Raw genomic sequence first — 22,432 nt, forward strand, 5'->3', positions numbered from 1 at the left:
CACAGCATGAGCAGGGGAAGGGCAGAGAGGGAGGGAGACACCGAATCCGAAGCAGGCTTCAGGCTCCGAGCTGTCAGCCCAGAGCCTGATGCAGGGCTTGAACTGACGAACCATGAGATCATGACCTGAGCTGAAGTCGGATGCTCTACCGACTGAGCCCCCCAGGCACCCCAATCAACATTACTTTATAAAACAAAGGGGATTTTAACACCAAACATTGTGAGGACATATGCCTACTCTAAAGGCATATTTCATTTAATGAACTTTTTATTTGGAACTAATTTTAGACTCACATAGAAGTTATAAAAATAGTATAGAGAGTTCACTTCCTCCGCCTGCTTTTGACAGTTCATCTCACCATAACATGACTGTTGAAACCAGGAAATCAACACTGGTACATGCTCTCGGCTGCACTACGTCACTCAAATTGCACGTATTTCCCCTACTATCTTTTTAAAAACTTTAGTATCTGGTCCAGGATCCCACATTATCTTTAGTTGTACTCTACCCTTGTTTCCTCCAGGCTCTGACAGTTCCTTATTCCTTCCAAGTCCTTCCTAATGTTGACAATCTTGTGTGTCTCATTTTTTTTTTTTTTGGTCCCGATTAGATTGAGTTTAATATTTCAGCCAGAATTTCATAGAAGTAACGTTTTATCCTCAGTACATCACATCAGGGCGTACATGATGTTGATAGCCTTATCACCAGCGATGTTCATAGTGAAGTAACGTGGATCATTTGGTTCAGGTGGTATATGCTGAGTTTCTCCAGTGTAATGTTACCAGGTTTTTTTTTTTTTTTCCTTAATTCATAAATATTTGGGGGGAGATGCTTTGAGATTGTGCGAATGTTCTTTCTCCTTAAGTATGGACACGCTGACCTACCTTTAACATTCAAGAGTAGATCTCGCCAGCAGCAGTGAATAACTGTGATGTTTGCCTAATGATGGATTTGTATTTCCATCATGTTTTTTCCATGTATTAAATTGGAATTCTCCTGAAGTAAGAGCTATCCCTTTTCCTCCACTTACTGATCGAGTCCGTTATTTTACTTACAATAGTGTAGACTCACGGGTCTATATTTTATTCTGTGGTGTATAATCCAGTATTATCATTATTTATTTTGTTGCTCACATGGCCCCAGCTTTAGACATTAAGAGTGTCTCCTGGTTGGCTTCTGTGATGGACTGCCATTTTAATTGAGTGGACTTACCTTCTCACTAAATTCCTCCAAGCTCCCCATTTTTTATTTCATATCGCCATGGGCTAGTGAAAACAGTCGGAGGTCTAGTATTTGGGACACACTGGCCTAGGGAGTGGAAGGGGAGTCATGGGAACATGCTTAGTGCCCAATTTGTGTCTCGTTCCCTCATCTTTAGAAATAGCAAGAGAGAAGACATAGGAAAGTGGTGATGGGAATGTGAAGCAGGATCAAGAAAGAATACATTGACATGGTACCTTCGAGAAGGGCACTTATTTCTTTCAGGATTAGAAGGGCTTTGGTGGTGGTGGTGGGGTTCCCAGGGAGCAGTGTAGCTCATCAAGAACTTACTATGTGCCAAGCAGGTGCTGGGCCATATAGGCTACAAGCATAGTCTTATCTAACCCTGTCATGATCTTACAGTGGAGGAGACATAAATATTATGGCTTCACAGATGGGAGGAGTGAGGGTCCAGGGTTCCAAGAGGTCAAAACACATAAAGGAATTGGTGGAATTGGGATTGTATCTTAGTGCCCTTTCCCCAGGGACTATCTCTGTGCACTTTTTACAAACTCGTGGCTTAGTAGCGGGACAGGGGCAGGGGAGAAAATTCCCTGCCTGTTTTCTGATGACAGTGCCACCCCCGTTCACTCCCCACCACAAAAATCTTTCTATTCATTGTATCACGGGAAAACAAAAATACCTTCCTTTGTGGTAATCCCTGCTGTGTGTGTGTGTGTGTGTGTGTGTGTGTGTGTGTGTGTGTGTGTGTGTGTGTTTCTTCACCCTTGTATGTAATCTGTGGATTTAAATGTATTTGTATATTCCTGTCATTCTGTCTCAAATCTTGCTTTTAGAGCATGCCAAGTGTGGGGAGTTTTAATTTGCAGTGATTTCACGAGAAATCTGCACCTGAGAGCCCCAGAAAAGAAACTGTTCCTCTTTCTAGTGAATCTCCTTGACCACCGCTGGTCCTGTCTTCTACCAGCCCTCCCGTCTTCACCACCCCTCAACCAGTTAGAGGCAAAGGCATGGGCTCTGGAAGAGATACCACCAACAGCATGGTACACAAACCGTCTGGCTCACAGCTGAGGTGGTAGAGGTTCTGGGGCGGGCAGGAACTCGCCCAAGGTCACAGAAGGAGTCAGGGGAGAGCCCAACTGAGAAGCCAGGGGTGTGCACTCCTGACCACCTTTCCACCATCTTGCTGTGGTGGCTGCTCAAGAATGCCTGTCACTGCCGCCACTATCTGACCAAGTGTCTGGAAGGACTTCTTCAGAATGGTCTCTTAATAATAAATGCTTACATTTTCTCTTGGCCCCAGGCCAAATCCCTCTTCTCAATCTTGTTCTCAAGGTTGAACATTCCTTTAAAGTTAGTGACCTTGCCCTTATAGGCCTGTGGATGTCGCTCTGTGTCCATAAGCCTCCTTTCCAGCGACCGTGTTTGTAGCAAAGACTATAATTTTATTTTGGGTTTGGATATACTGATTACATTTTAGCTTCTGGTATATTTTCTTACCTGTCACAGCCATTAAATTTATTTTAATAGTTACTCTACCCTCCTGATAGCCAGTAAAGGGGGAATTGGATATTGTCTATCAATTGGCTAGTGTGTGAACTAAGACTATATCTAATTACAAGGCATTGTATCAGTTCTGATTTATTAACCATTTACTGTGCTTCGGAGAAGGTAGCATTTTTAGTAGCACTGTTCAGCTTGGATGTAGCTTTCCAGGAGGGCAGAGTGCCCGGAATATCAGTGATCTTACAGTTATTACTTTGTGTCATATATAATCTTGTTTTTTTCCCTGCAACAAATAAATCTTTGGGACTCCCTGAAAAAAAAAAAAGGGAAAAAAAAACATTTGTGGTTACAGTATAATAAAAATAAACCGTTTGTCATGAGTGCAACTGACATTTATCAGCCCGTTTGTGGGTGCTCTTTCTCTCTCTCTATAATACAGAACATAATTTGTCACTTTGTAAATACATTCCAGTCTAAATCCCTGCCAGCATCTGTTAGTGTTTGAAGGATTAATGTGCTACCCTGTGTATGTCTGCACTTGCAGGGAACAGTGCAGCATATGATTATGGATCTTGGGAGAAAGGGGAATGGGGTATTTTCTCTGCTTTTTTCTACACGTGTGGTCTTTCTGGACTTTTCCCGAGTGTTCTTACCCTTTTCCCATTCTGCTTAGGTACCTAGAATTTCATCATTTGCAAGGATTCTGACAGCCTTTAGCCTTTCCTCTCCAGTTTACGGTCACGGCCATCGTAATAGCCTGTGTGTATCGTGGGTGAGCAGGTGGCAGATGATTTGGGACCAGTTAGACCTGGTTCATATCCTCCCTACATCTGATTTTATGACTACAAGTTACCTGATTTTCATTTTCTCGTGGCACAAAGATGCTAATACCTACTTCCTAAAGGTGCTAAGGATGCAGAAGGAAATCCGTGTGGCTGCAAAGCACCTGGCTGGAAACCTGGCCCTGAGTGGCCGGTGCAACTGTCCCCCCCCTCCTTGTGTCACTGTCCACGTGATTGCGTGGTTTGTCACAGCCTGTGAAACTGAGCGTCAGTCAGAGGATCCCCGTGCCATGAACCAGCTGGTGGTGACGATACCATTTCCTTTTCCTATTTTCCTCTTAGTTAGAGGACCTTGTATTTATTTTGAAGTATTTTAAGAACCTGGTTCTCAGCATGGCTTGGTACTGGATTCTGGCAAGGCTGAGGGACCTACACCCTCCCCAGTGGCCAAATGATTCAGATAATAACCTGCTGGAGGGCACATCTTTGCTTTCCTCCGCAGAAGGCATGAATTCTCCTGAATATGCTAATGTGGCCTTAATTCTTATGACTTTATGGAATGGCTATAGTCTGTCGATCACCCTTAATCTACCACTGTCACTTGGATTTAGTAAAATTCTAGGACATGGAAGAAATGGCCTCATCAGTAACTCTTCTGTGAACAATCTCTTTATTTCGTGTGTTCATTGTTAGTGTGTGTGCGCGTGCTTCGGTCCATCCCACTCCAGTATTCCCCCCTACCTTGGCCCTGCGTCTCCCTTGGCGACTCTCTCCTCTCCAGTAAAGGAAAAGGTGTGCATAGCTTTCTTTTTGTTAAGAAAAGCGTTGTTTTGTTGTTGTTGTTGTTGCTGTTTTGTTTTGTTTTTCTGAAATATAAATGCATATGAATGGGACCGAAATACCCAGTGTCCAAGATGGGGCTTGTAATCTGATGCTTGTTGGTAGGATTCTGGAGAGAATTTTCAGCAGATCTGGGAACATACCTCTGAGCCCAGTGAGGGGAAAAATGTCAATTACTCCAACCCCAAATGCCTAAGACTTTGCATGCTTGGAAAATGTCCAGTAACCCCAATTTCAATTTTTTAACTGTTTTTTTATTAACTTATAGAGATGCCAAAATGTATTTCAAAAAGGTTCTCTGTTCACATAGAGACATGGAATTGTGAGAACCGTTTAGCACTGATACTTAGAAAGTGTAACGCTCCCGAAATTTATTTAATAGTAAACACATTGCAAGGAGCAATTAAGAGATGCTCACTGCTGAGTCCATTGTACATCCTTAAGTCTGCACAGTTTGGGGTTTGATGCTGTGTGTTATCTGTATCTTTATCAAATGTCCTGTGTGATAAAAACACACTCTCGTTCACCTTTTTCTCTTACGTTCATTGGAATCTGTAAATCCTACTAATTACAAGACCTCAGAAAGCACCCTCAGTGTTCCTGATTCTGGTTTTAAAATGGAGATCAGCAAACTATGCTCTGCTGGGAACAAATCCAGCCCAACTACTGTTTTTGTAAATAAAGTTTTATTGGAACGTGACCCTTGCCCACTTGTTTACCTTATCTCTGGTGGCTTTTGCTGTCATGCTATAAAAGTTGAGTAGTTTATATGGCCCACAAAACCTGAAATACTTAGTCTCTGGTCCTTTCAAGAAAAAGTTTACTGACCCATGTTCTAGAGGACTTATGTCCATTTGGAAAGAAAAATCTGTTACACTAAATCAGAATGAGCAGGTTGGTTTGATTAGTATCTATTTCCACACATATGGAAACAATTCAAATTACACACAATTCACTTATCAAATTTGGTTAATCCAAAGCCTGGGGGATGGGGATAGGGGAGAGATTGAAGTTAACTTTTTTTTTTCATCATAAAGTTAAAATGTTCATGGTCAAAGTCAAATAAAAAATTATAAAAGGTTTCAGGTTCATAGAAGGAATAACATTCTTGGGAGTGAAGTATGTTTGGCCACACCATATTCTCTGGATTCAGGGATAATTTCAGGGTTGGGAAGAAAATTCTGGTGCCAACGCAGTACTACTGTCTTGTAAGGAGAATTGACTTATCAGGGTGGAGGGAAAACTGAAATCCCAGTCTCGCCAGCTTCTAATTGTATGATTTTTGATCAGGTTTTTCATACATTCTCAGCCTTTGTTTTATTTATAAAATACCGGTAATTAGGTCTACCTTGGAAGGGCTCCACAGGGTAAGATGTGGCAAAATCTCTAATTGTCCTTTCCCTGAATAGTATCTGCCAGAGAGTAGGTCCTCAAATATATTTAATTCACAGTGAGTGTTTGTCTTATGGAATGCATTTTGTAAATTTCTACAGGGGAAGAATGTCTTAAAGTTCTAGATGTGTGATGGCAGTTGACATGTAGCTTAATTAGGAAGTATGATCCTCACTCAACCTTTAACATCCCCACGTCCTTCTGGGTGTTGCTTTACAGACCGAGTATCCCAGAAAGGAGTACCGTGTCCTAAAGCCTGTGATTTCCTTAAGGAAGAAGGAGCAAATGTACGAGAGCCTCCCTTTAAGGAGGTAAAACTCTGGGCACCCCATCACACTGCAACAGCAGAGGTCCAGCCTGTGGGTTACATGTGTATCATCCAGCCAAAGGGAAAAGGGAAAAAGCTGTTTATAAATATTGAAGAGGCAGGGAGAGCATGCACTAGGGCCAGGCTGCTTTAACATGCCTGCTGTTCCACAGCGGCTTCTAATGGACATTTGCAAGGTGGTGTCCCCTGTGCTCCCCCTCCCCACTCTAATGCCCTCGGAGAGGCTCTTGTGAAAACATGCAGTCTGTAACTTAGCTGGCTTTTAACACAGTTACCCAGTGTGATTCAGAGTGTCCCATTTGGCTACGAGGGAGGCGACCACAGAGCAGTCAGATGTGACTGTGGCCCCGTGTGCCGATGCCCCAACCAGCATGCGTTGTGCGCTGAGAAGACGGTACAGCCGTCGAGCGCTCGGCTTCTGCAGGCGGTGTTGGCCTCACTTGGACACTCTGCATGGGTTCCCCTTTCCTCAGCTTCTGTTTGGACTTCATTTCCTGAAGCAAGCCTGGTTCCGCTGTCAGATAAGCCCTCCCAGGCCCGCCACACACACACACACACACACACACACACACACACACACACACACACACGGACACACTCTCTCTCCCTTTCTCTTTTCTCTCTCTCCCTCTTTCTCCTCGATAGCAACTACCCTGAAACCATCCCAAGTAACAGGCTTCAGTGGACAAGCAGTATCATTAACCCGATACATCCTCTTGGGCTGAATTTTTTTGAATTAATTCAGAAGTCGTAATGGCTTTTGTGTCTCAAAGACTTTTTCAGGCTCATTTTATGCTATTTGGGCTTCAGAATCCATTTTTTTTTCCAACTCTCTGATGTGCCTGATTTCATTGCTGCTTGCCAGCCAGAAGATTCTTCCCTGTGCACATGTGTTTCTTGTAATGTCTTGGTAGAAGGAGCACAGAGCAGTCCACACGGACATTCTGGCTCTTCTTTTGAGCTCCTGGCTTGTCAGGTACTTGATCAGTCTTTTAAGGTGTAACAGAACAGTTTTACCAAATGGTTTCTGATATGTGACACAGATCCACATGGTGTCCCTGATCGACAGGTGGCTGTTGTCTGTTTAGTGAATAAATATCCCAGCTTCTTTCCCCTACGCTCCCCTTGCCCCTGGGAAATCATCATGATCTACATTTGTCTTAGGGAAGGAGAAAGCAAAGACTGGCAACCTAATTCCTAAAAGGAACAGCTCAGGACTTACACACTCTTCCCTTTTTCAGGCCTTTGATAGAAGCCTGGATTCCCCAGCCACCTTCACGCAGGCTGGGGGACAGTGGCTTTACCTGCCCAGCACACCCCAGGCTGGGGAAAGGGGACAGCTAGTTTGAGGGACCCCAGTTTTCTCTGTCTGCGGTGTATCTTCATTATACAACCTGGAGGTGATTTTTAAATTCTAGTCTGTTGGTTTCTACCTTACTGTGTGAACTTAAGCATATTTATATTGCTTGTGATTATGGCTACATTGGTACTCATTTCTGAATTGCATTTCATGTTTCCTCTCTACCAAGTATTTTCTTTTGTTATTATATTTAATTCTTTTTCAACACTTTTTTGGATTGATCCCCATGCATCATTTCCCCCCGTGCTGCTGGTTTGGGAGCTAAATCTGATAAAAAAAATCATAACGGGGCGCCTGGGTGGCTCAGTCACTTGGGCATCTGACTTCAGCTCAGGTCATGATCTCACCATTCCATGGGTTTGAGCCCTGCATCAGGCTCTGTGCTGACAGCTCAGAGCCTGGAGCCTGCTTCGGATTCTGTGTCACCCTGTCTCTCTGCCTCTCCCCCCCTCCCCTAGTCTGTCTCTGTCTCTCTAAAAAATAAATAAACGTTAAAAAGAATCATATAATTAGTAGCTGGCAGAACTGGGATTTCCTTCTTTCCTCCTTCCCTCCCTCCTTCTTTCTTTTTTCTTTCTTTCCCTTTCTTTTCTTCTTTTGAAATTTTCACATACATACCTACATTTTTTTTCTTACAAAGGGTAAAGCTATTTCCTGTCTCTCTTATGTTAACCAGGCTATACATGATATAATGACTCAGTGAAATCTTCCTCCTTTAAAAAACTATCTTCCTTGTTATCGTTGTTTCAGTTCTTTGTCCAAGTCTTTTTTACGTGTAATTTATTTGGTCCTGCAGTTAAGTTAAAAGATGCACAGCATTTGGGGATAATTTGACTGCGACTTGTCTTTTGTGTGTGTTCTCATCTGTTTTTGCCTTTATGGGTATTTTGGTTGGACCTAGAAAAGTCTGCTTAGGCACATGCCGCTTTAAGCGGGATACCTCGTTTTTCTCTGAGGCGTGTGTGTGTGTGTGTGTGTGTGTGTGTGTGTGTGTGTGTGTGTGTGTGATCTTTTCCATATTACCTGTTGAATATCTTGCCATGCTTCTGTAGAACCTCTGAAAGATTTCTCCCTTTGGATTCATCTATAAATTAAAAATAACTGTCGTGGTCACTTCTCAGGCACGATGATACTGTTACATGTTTACTGCCTGCTTTGCATACCGAGTTCATATCCATCATCCAGGAGTGTGGCCAACTTCTGAGAGGCAAGCCCTTGGTCTGCCAGCATGGAGCACCAGGAGAAATTGCTGGCTTCCCAGCTGGCTTAGGGAAAGCTGTTGCTGCTAATATCCCTGGCCGACTTTTATCTCTGCCTCTGAATTTGTCCCAAGTCTAGTGGTGCATTATTCGTTCATTCATTTCCTCAGTTAAAGCCTGTCTCAAAAACCTACTCTTTGTCATTTGCTGCGTACCAGGTATTTGAAATAGAGATATAAAACTTTGCATTTTAATTTACTATAAATGTCAGTGTGAATTATTGGTTGTTTGGATTTTCTTTCATAGTCTCCTGCAATGTTCTTGGGAATGGAAATTGCTGTAACCTTTCTGGAGGACACCCAGCCACGTCTACCCAAATTAAAATAAAATGTGGGCATCTCTTGATCTCACAAGTCTACTTTTTTTTAAAAAATTTTTTTAACGTTTATTTATTTTTGAGACAGAGAGAGACAGAGCACGAACGGGGGAGGGTCAGAGAGAGAGGGAGACACAGAATCGGAAACAGTCTCCAGGCTCGGACTCATCAGCACAGAGCCCGACGCGGGGCTCGAACTCACGAACTGTGAGATCATGACCTGAGCCGAAGTCGGATACTTAACCGACTGAGCCACCCAGGCGCCTCTCACAAGTCTATTTTGAGGAATTTATCCTACAGAAACCATTCACATGTTGCAAAGTATAGATATTACAGCATTGCTTTTAGTGACAAAAAACCCCAGAAAGGACCTAAAATAATACTCATTACAATAAGAACAATGGGTAACATTTCCAGAGCATCCGCTTAAGATGCTTTCCATGGGTATGGTCTCACTGTATCCATACAGCAATCCTGAATGGGGAGGGTCTTCTATAATTTCCATTTTTACCGACAGGGAACATTAGACATTGAGAATTTAAGTAATAAGTTCATAAAGCCAGTGAAGGATGTAGAGGGCTGAGTCCTCCTAAGGGGATTGGCTTTTAATAAATGATTGAGCACCCCCTACAATGGCCTAAACATACTGGTTGGCATAAGTTGGGACCAGAGCTCTATTAAGATATATCCAGGGGAGCCTGGGTGGCTCAGTTGGTTAAGTGAGGTTAAGAGCCCTCCATTGGACTCTGTGCTGATAACTCAGAGCCTGGAGCCTGCTTTGGATTCTGCGTCTTCCTCTGTCTTTGCTCCCCCCCCCCCCCCCACTCACGTTCTCTCTCTCTGTCTCTCTCTCTCTCTCTCTGTCTCAAAAATAAATAAACATTAAAAAAAATGGGGCGCCTAGGTGGTTCTGTCGGTTGAGCATCTGACTTCTGCTCACGTCATGATCTTGTTGTTGTGGAGTTCAAGCCCCATGTCAGGCTCTGTGCTGATAGCTCAGAGCCTGGAGCCTGTTTCAGATTCTGTGTCTCCCTCTCTCTCTCTGCCCCTCTGCTGATAGCACTCTGTCTCTGTCTCTCTCAAAAATAAATAAATATAAAAAAATAATAAAAAAATAAAAGATATATCCATTTTTGTGTTAGTTGGGAAAAACAAGATTGTAAGATAATGCATGAGCCTCAATGGTATGTTTGTAGGGAAACTTCGCTGCAAGTATTCACGTGTAGAAATTCTATTCGGGAAGGATGTGCATCAGGCTGTCTCTGTGTTTATTTTGTGGCGACGGGATTTGGGAGACGTTTTCACTGTATACGTTATCCACTTGTGCGTTATTTATACTTTCATCAGGGAGCCCGTTTTATTTTTATAAAACCCGTGATACGTTTAAATAGCTGAAGAACACTTAGAGTTAATCAGAGCTTCTCGCACCAAGCTCACACCTGCAAGCTGGCACTGGTGACATCTGGGGCCACTTGTCAGGGGCGACCTGTGCATCATAGGATGTGTAGTGGTATCCCTAGCCTCTCCCCGTTAGATGCGGGTACGCCCCTCCAACGAGCTGAGGCAACCAGAAATTCTCCAGACCTTGGCAGATGTCCCTTGGTGGGGGGCGGGGAGGATGCCCCTAGTTGGGACCCTTTGAGCTGGACGCCGGCCGAGCCGTGTGTGGAACTCCCCATGCCAGCAGTTCTCACGAAGATCACGTCTCTGCCTCTGAGGTCCTCCCAGCTCCATGCGACCGTCATATGGAATCCAGAATCCTCTAAAGCAGAGCAGACGGATCTTCCTTTCCTCTTCAGTTCACTTTACGTCCCCACTCTTGACTTGCCACCAGATACTCAGCGGGCCCCAGATCTCTATTTTCTGCTCTGCACCTCTTTCTGAATCTGGGAGTCATCGGGGTGGGGGGCACGGATACTTCTTTTATCAGCAGCTTCCCCCAAATAGGCGGTTCCGGTGCTTAACAAGTTTCATTAAGAACACAGCTACTAAATATGCAAAAAATATAGACTGTTCCTGTTGAGAATATAATTATACAGTAAATTAGCTCATGTCCAGTATGTTGCCTTTTAAGCACATCTTTGATGTTTCCAGTACTTACATAAGATATAGGGTCTGTTTATTAAGAGTCTTCAACTGTGTATAAAACTAGACCAGTCAAAAGTAATGGTGTCTGCTGAAGGATTCTTTATCATATGAATTTACCTTCAGTCATCTATTATTTATTTCAGCTATTTTATATGCCATTATAATAAATATTATGACAGAGAAAGCTTTTATGCTTCAACTTATTGTACTACTCTTTACTCGCCTGCAATCCTTCAGGAAAATGTAACCATGCTTTACCTATAGTTAACGTAAATCATCACTTACATTAGAATGAAAAATTCACTATGAAAAAAGGCTCTTTCTTCAATAGCAAGGCATAAATGCACAATCATGTTGACTGCCAAACTCCTGTGCCATTGCTGTCCTTCCTTAAACTGTTTTTAAGCTGCAAAGTGAACGCATCGCACGGAGGGAAATTGGAAGGTTTTCGAATATTTTCACTCTCTTGTTAGTTTCTGGCAAGATAAGCATTTTTTATCCCGAGCGCAAAATATTGCCAATTACTGTCTAAGCATTTTTAATAGTTTTGCTTTACGCGGCACGTAACTCCTACACCAAATTAAATAAGCTATTACCCAGTGCAATTTCTTCTTGAATCAGCCTCACAATTACCTATAGATATTGATACAGTTATTTTATAAATTGAGTTCCAGCCACACCAGACAACGTTTTTGACCTGTGTATAATGAAGAAAGAGTTGTCATGATTTTCTTATTAGGGATGTTTGTGTATTTTTGCAGGTGAGAGGGCGGGGTTAGGAGGTGCTCATGAGGGCCTTGGAGTGGGTGGGGGGGGGATGCTGATGGTTGATCTGAAGGTTAGGAATGACAAACTCAGCCCCTGTCCCTCAAGGCTTCGCAAAAAATCCCAGGCTGTGCCTAGGATGGTTTTTGGTTCGGTTCCCTATTTTGAGATGCAGAATGTGGTCTAAGAGTATTTTTCTTGTTAAATGCACAGTGGCATATAGACCGGTGCAGTGTTTAGAGCCATAAAGGAGACTCTCAAACTCTCATTTCCCCTTGGGGGCCCTATCAGATAGAGCATTTATCGGTGCATCCTCTTCATGTTTAGGCTTGGCCAAGATTGGGCAAACGCCCCATCAGATGTATTCATGATGGTTTTTTGAGTGAAAGGTACCAGATCTGAAAGGAGACACAATATCTGTGTGCTGGCACGTTTTCCGGGGAAGATGCTGCCATTCCTTGGCACCATTAACATCACTTAAATAATACTGGAGAGATTAGTGCTCTGAAGTCCCACATAGGATATTGATGAATTATTAAACCAGTTTAGTTAGGTCTGTATTGTAGTTGAGTGAATAATGCCATGTCAATAATATGCTCAGCACCAGTGTCTCTTGCTGTTGTAAATGTGACAACTCCTATTTAAGGCTTCAGAACATAAAATCAGGACTGAGGGTATGTAAAGTGGAAGGGTGAGAGACATCAGCATAATGCAATTAAGGCCCATTGGATTAGAATTTGCAGGATGCCATTAGCAATAAGCTCTGAATGTAGATTATTGCCTTGGTTACATTTTCTCCTCCAGCAATAGGCTTCTCTTATAAATTCTAAATGCATAAAATAAATGGGATATAAAATAGACACAAATAAGAATATATCGATGATGTTAATTTCTTTATAGCTTCTCGGTGTTCCATGGTGACGACTTTGGCGACAGGGGTGCAGTGCAGTGTGGTTTCCAGCAAGGGCATGAGCTTTGGAACTGGCCATATCTCAGTTGGAAATCTGGGTCTGTGTCTCACTAGCTGTGCCGCTTTCAACCTTTATCAGCCTCTGTTTTCTGGTCTGTAAAATGGGGGAACGATATACACTCTAAAAGATTCTTCACATTACTTTTAAATGAGAAATAAATGCCAGGCATACCATAGATGCTCCTTATTTTTTTGGCTTTTATAATTAATGAATATATGTAAATTAGATTTTTTTTAAGGAAAACACAGAAATTAACTCTTCTTTGAGTGTAAGAAATGGGTAGTAGGTACATGCCCATCAGATCCACACAGATCAGCATCTTCAAGTTAGGATACACAGTAGCTAATTGCCCTTAAACAGTAAATCTCGTATCTGCCATTGTATGTGATGAGTTTCCACTGATGAGGGAGAATTCCCTCTGGGCGTACCAGAGGCTGGGCTCCCTGTGCCCGCTTAGCTCATCTGGGTTTCTTTATCCTTCCACTTCCAACAACTGTCCTGGGTACTCCTCCTCTTGGCCAACGCACAAGTAGTGTCCTCAAATACACAATGAAGAGCTGTCTCACCTGCTGCTTCCCTATGATTGTGTCAAAGGTGTGTGTGTCAAGCTGAGTGGAAGAAGCAAGGGTCACATACTAGATGAGACCATTCTGAAGTATACTTAGTTGATTTCACTGCACACGCTCCATAATGCCCAATGGGTCTTGGTTCCCATGCCAAATACTCTGGGTTCACTACAAGGAGAAGTCAGATAGTGGGGCAAACACGTTGATATACTCCCAGCTAATTCATAGGCCTTTATGACTAATGATGTTTTAAACATTTTTTTATGTTTATTTATTTTGAGAGAAAGAGAGAGAGTGAGCACAGGTCAGGTAAGGGCAGAGAGAAGGAGAGACAGAATCCCAAGCAGGCTCCGCACCATGAGTGCAGAGCCTGGTGTGGGGCTCGAACTCACAAACCGTGAGATCATGACCTGAGCCGAGATCAAGAGTCAGACGATTAACCGACTAATCCACTTAGGTGCCCCAATGATGACTTTTAAGTAAAAGTTTCTTTTTGTAAGTATGCTTGGCCACTTGAATTATGTATATACATTTTTAAAAGGCTTATTGCCATGAGCTATTATTACCTTTTTTGTTCTTCCATTGGTGGTAAATAAATTATAGGTGATATCTTTCCTCTTACATGTTGCAATGATGGGGGGAAGAAGAAAAAAAGTAAAGGAAGTGGAATCCGTGAAATATACATTTATTTTAGAGGCAGTGTTAGTGAATGAATGAATGGATTCATGCTTGTGAATGTTGTTGCTGTTAATGTTGACCAACGGATTTGGTGGTTTCCTGGTGTTGGCCTTGATTTGAGGGCCTCTGGGGAGTAACAGGGTTGAGGGGGAGAGGACAGGTGGGTCGTACGGGCATTTTGGAGTATAGAACAGTGATTAAAATCACGGCTTGGTGTGAACTTGTTTCTGGCACTGTTATCTGGGTCAAGTTGCTCAAGAGCTTTCTGAACTTCAGTTTCTACATCTATGAAATGGTGGTGGGTGAAAACTGCCCACACTGGGTTGGGGATAGGTAGGGATGGGGGTGCTGTGGGTCAAGGACTCATATGACCAACATTCTGAGATCCCTCTTGTTGGCCTGTTATGTCCCATTCTGTCCTTTCAGTGAAGAATGAAGCAATTTGGTGCCGATGGTGGTGGGAGTGACGATGGTTATAATGATGGTGATGATGGTAGTGATCATGGTGACCGCAGTGATGATGATGGTGAAAACGACAACAAAAAACACACAATAAGGGCATTCATTGCTAACAGTTACAGAATACATGTCCAGTAAGCGGGCACCATTCCAAGTGCTTTACATACATTACCTCATTTCCTGGTAAGGTAGGTGCTATCATGATTTCCATTTTATAGAGGCATAAATGGGAGATGTAACTTACGTATCTGGTCAGCGCTAGACCCGGAATTCAGACCCACGCAGTAAAGCTGGAGTCCGTGGCCTTCACCAGCACCTTTTAGGTTCACACCAATCATTGAATTTGGAAACTGAGTTATCATGGCCTCAGGGGGATTCAGTGAGTCCCTTTCTTCCTGTTTTGGGGTCCTGTATGATCCTCCATTGCAGAATTGCTATTCAAACTCTCTCGGAGCTGCTTATATTAATTTTATGAAATACAGAAGGGAGACCACAATTACTCATGTACTTTATTATTTTTTTAAGTTTATTTATTTATTTTGAGAGAGAGAGAGAGAGAGCAAGCATGAGCAGGGAAAGGGCAGAAAGAGAGGAGGAGAGAGAGACTCCCACACAGGCTCCACACTGTCAGCACAGAGCCCAACGTGGGGCTTGAACTCATGAACCGTGAGACCATGACCTGAGCCAGAATCAAGAGTTGGACGCTCAACTGACTGAACCACCCAGGCACCCGTAATATACTTTACTATTGAAAACCAGTGGGTACCACGTTTGAGCAGTGGCCCTCCAAATAATGGTTGTAATAGTTATGTATGTGACCCAGGCCTTATATATACAGCGTATCTCATCTTTACTCTAATCACACAAGGCCAATGCCTATTTTCAAACAAGGCACTGGAGCCTGAGAGCATTTCAAGGAGCAGCTCCGAAGTCACACTGCCAGTGCTGTGGTCACGCCGAGCTGGGGCTCCAGGTCAGCCTGGCTCTGCTGTCTCTGTTGTGGATGACATTTCCCCACTTGTCCGTTTAAATACTGCATGATCTCCGTATGGTTCCTTTGGTTTCAGGCGGTATCACATCTGAGTCACACTTGGCTAATTTATAGTCATAAAGTGATATGAGAGATCACTCTTGCATAACAACAGCACACAATCCCTTTGGCTCGGCACTCACAGACTCTTGAATCACTCAGACCCACTGTGCAACTCAAAAAAGGATAGACCAAGGGCACTTGGCCTATTGAAGGTGTCAGTGAACTGTGCCACCAGCAAATGTCCTTGGGTCCCAGGGAAATGGAGGAAGAGCATGTGCGTTGCTTAATTACTGCGTCTTTCTGGCTGAGCCTGGGGGGTCAGGAGCAGGTGGGCTTCTCAGCTACTTAGAAGTTGCCTGATGCTTCATGTGTGGATGCCACCTGTGTGGTTCTGTTTTTAAAATGATGGGTACGAGCATCTGTATACATAATTTAAAATAAATTTACATTCTCATTCTGCCTGAGATGAGAAGATTGTGTACTGCTGCGATGAGAGAGAAGAGTAAGGATTTGGGGAAGGGTTGAGAGAGGCATTTTATACCATTTTAAGACTCAAAGCTCTTAATATGAAGTTCTTCCTGTTAAGCAGTGCTGGGCGGGTGAATGGGTGGTTGGGTGGATGGATAGATGGATGGATCTATCTATCTAGATGGCTGGGAAGAAGGGAGGGACCTGTGGAAGGCTAGCAGTTCATTTTAGAGTTGGTGGAATTAGAGAGGTTGTTTTTTGTTTGTCCATATCCATCTGTCTTTTCTGAATTTTTTCTGTAATTAATGAAAGTAGGACGTGGGAAGTGGGAAGTGAAATAACCCTGGAGAGGGCAAAGTCATTAAATGTGTGTTAGTCATTACCGGTTTTCGTTCCATATTTCCATTTCTTCCATATGTATATTTCTCTGTGTGCTCTTGGGCACATGGAAGGTTGCATCTTCTGAAGCTAAGTGTTGCCCACATGACTTGCTCTGTCAATAAAATATGAGCAGAAGTGACATCTGTACTGCTGGGTAGAGGTCTCTAAAACCCGTTCCGTGTTCAGTTTGTCCCATTCTCTTCCCCACGCTGTAGAAGCGAGTGATGTTGCCGAAGGTGGAGGCCCCATCTGCCTGGGATGGGCGTGAAGTATGGGCGAGTGGGAATCCTCGGCTGTCTAAAGACATTGAGGCTTGGAAGCTGTTCCGTAAGGATAGTGAAGTGCATCCTGATTGATCCGAAGCCACTTGTGTGAACCATCCTAAGGGACTTGGGCCGTATTTCATTGGCCATTCTAAGCTACAAAGGGGTTTTAAGCTGGGGCTTTGTATATGTGCATGTTTTGCCAATCCAAAGAGCAGACTGAGGCCAAACAAGGCCTCGGGTTTTTATGTTCTAGATGGCGTATGCTAATTTAACACCTCTTAATAAAAAAACAAACAAACAAACAAAACCCACCGGTTCCTTAGTGGTGGTGGAACAGTTCTGTGTCTTGAATGTGGTGATTGTTATACGAACCTATACAGAGAAGAAAGTGTCATAGAATTATTCACCAAGATATTCCCAATAAAAGAAAGTGAGTGCATTCCCCAAACTGGTGAAATCCTGGTGATGTCTGTGCTGTAATGAACTGTGTCGTGCCACGGTCGGTTTTCTGGTTGTACCCGTGTACTATAGACGTGGCTAAGACGGCCCCATTGGGGGTGCTGGGAGATGGCTATGTGGGCACTCTTGGTGCTATTTTTGCCGCTTCTTGTCAGTCCGTAGCTATTTCCAAGTCAAAGTTAACAACAACTACAACAACAGAACGTTCACGAGTTAAACCAAGAACGTGAATTGTGGTCAGTCCCAGGTTCACGTCCAGACTTGGCAGAAAGCTCGCCTTGGCAGATGGAGCCTCTTGCCTCACCTAACAATCAGCAGTTTATGCCTCAGAAATGGGTTCTGTTTGCGGTGTCTCAGCCCCTGCCTTCCCCGTTAGAGCATGTCCCCGGAAAAACATTTCTATAACGTTGCTAGGTTTGTTGGACAATCAGAAGAGCAACTCCCCCACCCCCCACCCCCCACACAAACACATCCACCCTCCCTAATTCTACAAGATGTGTTTTCTCTTCCCTGAACTTACAGGATTGCCCGCAGTTTGTCTGCATTTCTCAGGGTCAGTAGCAGAAACCGGAAACCTGATGCCGGGGGCAGGAGAATTACCTGAGTAATAGTGTGTGGACTTGAATCACTGTCCCCAGGAGCCTAGTAACCCACAGCCCGTGGATTAGTCTGTTGAACTACTCGATGGCTTGTGACCCCTTGTTCCCTCTGGGTGTGTATGTTCTGATTTCGTTCTTATTGGTAGTGGCAGCTCTGTACTTTATTTTAGAGTGGAGGTTGGGGGGGGGGACCAAAAGATAACTCACCAGTTGTAAGTTACACACACAGAAGGGTATACTGGCCCACTCGGCTGAGCCATCATTTTTCTTGGGATATTGCTTTGGGGTCACCACCTGGGAATGTTTCCCCTGTTGTATGAAGGAAATATTTATATGCATTCTTATGATACGTTACCTGCACATCCCTTGGGGTGTCCCTAAGGGGCTTGGCTGAGAGGAACAGTGTCCTTCCTCACCACCCCTTCCCCAACAAAATGAATATCTGACTTTCCTCTTGTGATACATTCAGAGTTGTCTAAGATTCTAAGTGAATGTTCTAAGTGGTGAGGCTGGAGCCAGAGGGGTTCGGATGAGGTGAAAGGCCACTGTATCTGCTAACTGTTAATGTCAAATTGGGTGGTCCAGCATCTATGAAGCATAAGAACCTATGGGGAATAAAAGCCATTGTCAGGCTTGGTTCTCCCAAGAGATTTCAGTCATCAGACACATCAGCTGTGCAGACAGAAAGCGAGCGGGGTTTTTCTCCTGGCCAGGAGGTCCAAGCTGTCCACAGGGTACAGCCTCACTCATGTGCACTCATTTCTGCCGCTGGCGCTTTCCTTGTCTATAGAACGAGGGGTGTGGCCTCAATCACTGTGGATCCCCCAGCCCCACTATTCTCTAATCTTAGGAAACTTTTTGTGTAATGTTTATTTATTTTTGAGGGGGCGGTGGATGTGGGGCTCGAACTCACAAAATGCGAGACCATGACCTGAGCTGAATCAAGTCGAACACCCAACCGACTGAACCCCTCTGGCGCCCCAGTGACCTTAGGAGACTCTTAACAACACCCATGCGTTGGCACCTTCCCTCTTCCTGGCTCAGGTCAAATGCTTGCCCTCCTCCTTCCCAAATCGGCATGTTTGTGCCTCTGCCACTGTTGTCCCAGGAACGTACGTCTACGTTGGCCAGCTTGCTTTCGCTGCCTATGTGCTTTTGGGTTTGGGAACATCATTTAATCGCCGTACACCCCTCTCCCTAAAACTGGGCTCTGTGAGTACATATGACCTGGATCCTCCAGGATGTCACAGCGAGCTGGTCCCAGGCGGTCTTTGTGAGCGTCATTTCATCCACCATGCTGCACTGGAGTGTACCCGCACCACCGTTCGTCGCAGACTCGCGTCAGGGAAGGAATTTGGCACGGCAGACGTCTTCTCTCCTTCTCATAAAGTTTATTAAACCCCTTCTGTCTTCCAAGCTGGATGTTAGGTGCTTTATACTTCTTCTCACAAGTCGGTGAGAAGGTAATGTTCACCTTTTACAAATGAGGAAACTGACCCTCAGGAATATTAAATGGCCCCAAGTCAGTTGGCCTCCCGGCTTCCCGTGCCTGATGCTTATTGTTCGAGGCTGGGTTACAGCCCAGGACTTAGGCGGCCAAGATCAATGGGCACAGATACGCTAAGCACCTCAGCACAGATTGTGTCTCTCCCTGATAAGACGACTGAGGTGGAGGACGTTCTCCACTGTGCCATCGCGTCCCCATTCATAGCATCGGAAGTAGCTTGTTATGCTACTCGTCTCACTGTCACTAGCAGCATAGTCTAGACCAGAACTCCCAGGCTCACCATTTGTTTCCTGGGACTTTCCTTACCTGAACGAGCAGGTGGCCCCTACATTCTTGGCTGTGCATCCTTTGGAGGAGATAAGTCTAACAAGTGATAGTATTTAGAGGCGCCTGGGTGGCACAGCCAGTTAAACATCTGACTCTTGGTTGTGACTCAGGTCATTATCTCACGGTTCACAAGTTCGAGCCCCACGTCGGGATCCATGTGACGGTGTGGAGCCTGCTTGGGATTCTCTCTCTTTCCCTCTCTCTCTGTCTCAAAAATAAATAAACTATGAAAAAAGAAGTGATTATATTTAATCTCATACGCTGCAGCCCAGCCAGACTCACAAGTGGGGAGTGCCCCATAAACACTGGGGAAGGCTGAGAGGCAATCCTGAGCTTTCCAGAAATGTGTTAGGATGCTGTCCATTGGAGCACGATTGCTTCAAATCCTGAGGCTCCAGGCCTTCTAGTCTCCGGCAAAGAGGGAACGAGGGCTTCGGCGTCAGACTGTGGTGAACCCTTGCCCCCCACCTTTGTGAGCTCTGTGATCTCTTACAAGGGGCCACATGTAAAACGGGGAGAGTGTAACCCACTCGGTTGTTCCAGGGAAGAAACGAGATGATGCAAGGAAACGCCCGGTGCAGAGTCCGCCCTGGAGAGACAGCAGCCACTCTTACTGTCTGCATGCGCCCACCCAGCTGTAGTTTTCTGGGTTGCTAAACCAGAGGGCTCTTCGGGACCTGGGTCACTCAGGGTCCACTGGAATAAATGAGTTTTGCCTGCTTTTGTATTTTCTAGAAATGAATCGTCTTTAGTTTCTGATGCAGGCTCGATGGAATCATTCCAGAGCCCCGATGGCAGGTTTTGAGATTAAAATGTCATCTACTGAATTCTTGCACGAGCCAGGCTTTGTCCTGGCGTTCCCCTATTTTCAAAGTTTTTTTTTTTAGGACACAGATGGAGAGGAGATGTGTGAGCCCGAAGACCCTTTGGAGCGTCTTCTGTGCGCTCAGTGAAACAGCACAATCCCCAGCCTGTGGTTTTAGCGGATTCCCAGCCTCACATCCTCCCAAACTTGGCAGTAAAAGCCCTGTTCTTCCATTCATTCCGATGATTTATATTCTCTCTGGGCGTCTAATATTAAACAGGGGAATTCCGACATGTTCCATAACACATTTACTGTAACTTGATACCATGAACTAAACTTGCTGTTATTTATCATTTCTTTTTATTTTCTCTCATTCCAGCACAAAGCCAAGGTAGAAGCAATGACCCTGGACCTCGCTCTGCTCCGTAGCGTGCAGCATTTTGCTCAAGCGTTCAAGGCCAAGAATGTGTGAGTGTTTCAGTGGAGGGTTATAGATCATAACATCTTGCTATTGTAATGTCTTTATCAGATGAACACAATTGGGAGAACGCAAGCACAAGGCTGTTGTGTTGTCTTGGCATCCAGACGGCAGGCTCATTTATATTGGCCCCGTTAGGGTGTCCCATATTTTCTTGACTTCTTGAGTCACCCTCATTATGAGATGTGCCTTCAGTTTAATAACAGCTCCCCCCCAATAAAAATGGAAAGACACTGCTGAAGCACTAGTTAAAGTGGCTAATAAAAGCCAGCCGATTGTAGGATGCATCCTGATTACAGACATTTTGGCAGTGCATCTGGGGATCGAGGAAAAGCGTGTTTTAATTGCATCCGGGAATGAGTAGCCTCAGTTACCCCCTACCGCAAGGGGGCCGAGAATCGAGAGCGTGAGAAGGTTCCACCGTATCCACGTGTGCAGTGAGCTTACGTGGCGCGTGAACGTGGCTCCGACACATGGACTCACGTCGTGAGAAACTCGCTCCTTCCTCTCCTTCTTGTTTATAGTCTTTCAACACGCCCGAAGGAGGAAGCCTTAGCTCAGGGCTGGCGAGCATTGATGCCACCACATGGCAGCCTCCCTTTCTATCAGAGAGACAGTGGCCCTCAGACCCGGAGCCGGGAAAGCAATGGAGGCTAGCTCAGTTTTAATTACGATATTTTGTTCCCAAGGGTTTATTTTTATGGTTCCCTCACATGGAGGGCCACCAGTATTTGGTTTCTCGTTTGACACAGTGGTTTAAATTTCATTAAAAAAATAACTGCATTTAATTTTTTTTTTTTTTTTTTTTTAGTGCATTGATTTGGACCCGAGGATTAAGTTAATGACAGTTTACTTAGTGCCAAGGGTACGATAGTTCCAGAAGTGGCCCCAGAATGACCAAATTTGGAGAAGGCTGACAAATGACCCGTTGTCTTTGGGTTAGGCTCTGGTGGGAAGCAGTCAGTGGTTTTCTAGTTCTCCAAGCAGATGACGGATGTAGGCGGAGGCATTTAAAAGCAGATATTCCAAAGGTGCTGGCCCGTGGCCAGCCCCTGTTGAGTTTGCCTCAGTTTCTCACTCTGCTCTTTCACACTGCCAGGAAGTCTGTTCTCCCAAGCCCTTTCGGGAGCTGGCAAGTGGCCTGAGTCCTTGAGGTTGACACACAGAGTCGGAGTTGGTGGCGGAGTGGCTCCATCCCCGTAAATGCAGGCCCCGCGCTCACAGAACGGCTGGGTAATGTCCCCACCGGGCCCGCAGACCTGGCTGAGTCTGCCGTGCCTGTTCTGTGCCCTGTTTGGCAGTTGCTGGCTGCTGGCCCTCACTGGTGTTTTCCGGAGGACGTCAGGTCCAGTGTGCCCCAGTCCCTTTTAAGACGATTGCTCGTGTCTACCTCCTCCACTCATGCCTCCACTTGCTTGTTCGCTTAACACACATTCAGTGAGTGCCTCCAGGGCCCCGGCCCCTCTTCTGGGCTCTGGGAAGGCAGTGGGGGCCGCGAGAAGCCCACTTCACCTCAGATGAGCCGTAAACCTCAGGTGCCAGCAAGCAGTTTCGTTGCTGAATGGCTAACTCCTCAAC

General features: G+C 44.8%; 1 protein-coding gene across 2 annotated transcripts in view; it reads left to right on the plus strand.

Annotated features, from left to right (window-relative positions):
* Positions 1-22,432, plus strand: part of WWOX (WW domain containing oxidoreductase) — a 979,671-nt gene that overhangs the window by 231,456 nt on the left and 725,783 nt on the right. For both annotated transcript variants that reach the window (XM_045439817.1, XM_045439818.1), the window contains exon 6: positions 20,756-20,844. In XM_045439817.1, coding sequence (XP_045295773.1) covers positions 20,756-20,844 — 89 coding nt within the window. The remainder of the gene's footprint in view (positions 1-20,755; positions 20,845-22,432) is intronic.

This window comes from Leopardus geoffroyi, chromosome E2 (assembly GCF_018350155.1).
Source record: "Leopardus geoffroyi isolate Oge1 chromosome E2, O.geoffroyi_Oge1_pat1.0, whole genome shotgun sequence".
In the NCBI taxonomy this organism is placed as follows: Eukaryota; Metazoa; Chordata; class Mammalia; order Carnivora; family Felidae; genus Leopardus; species Leopardus geoffroyi.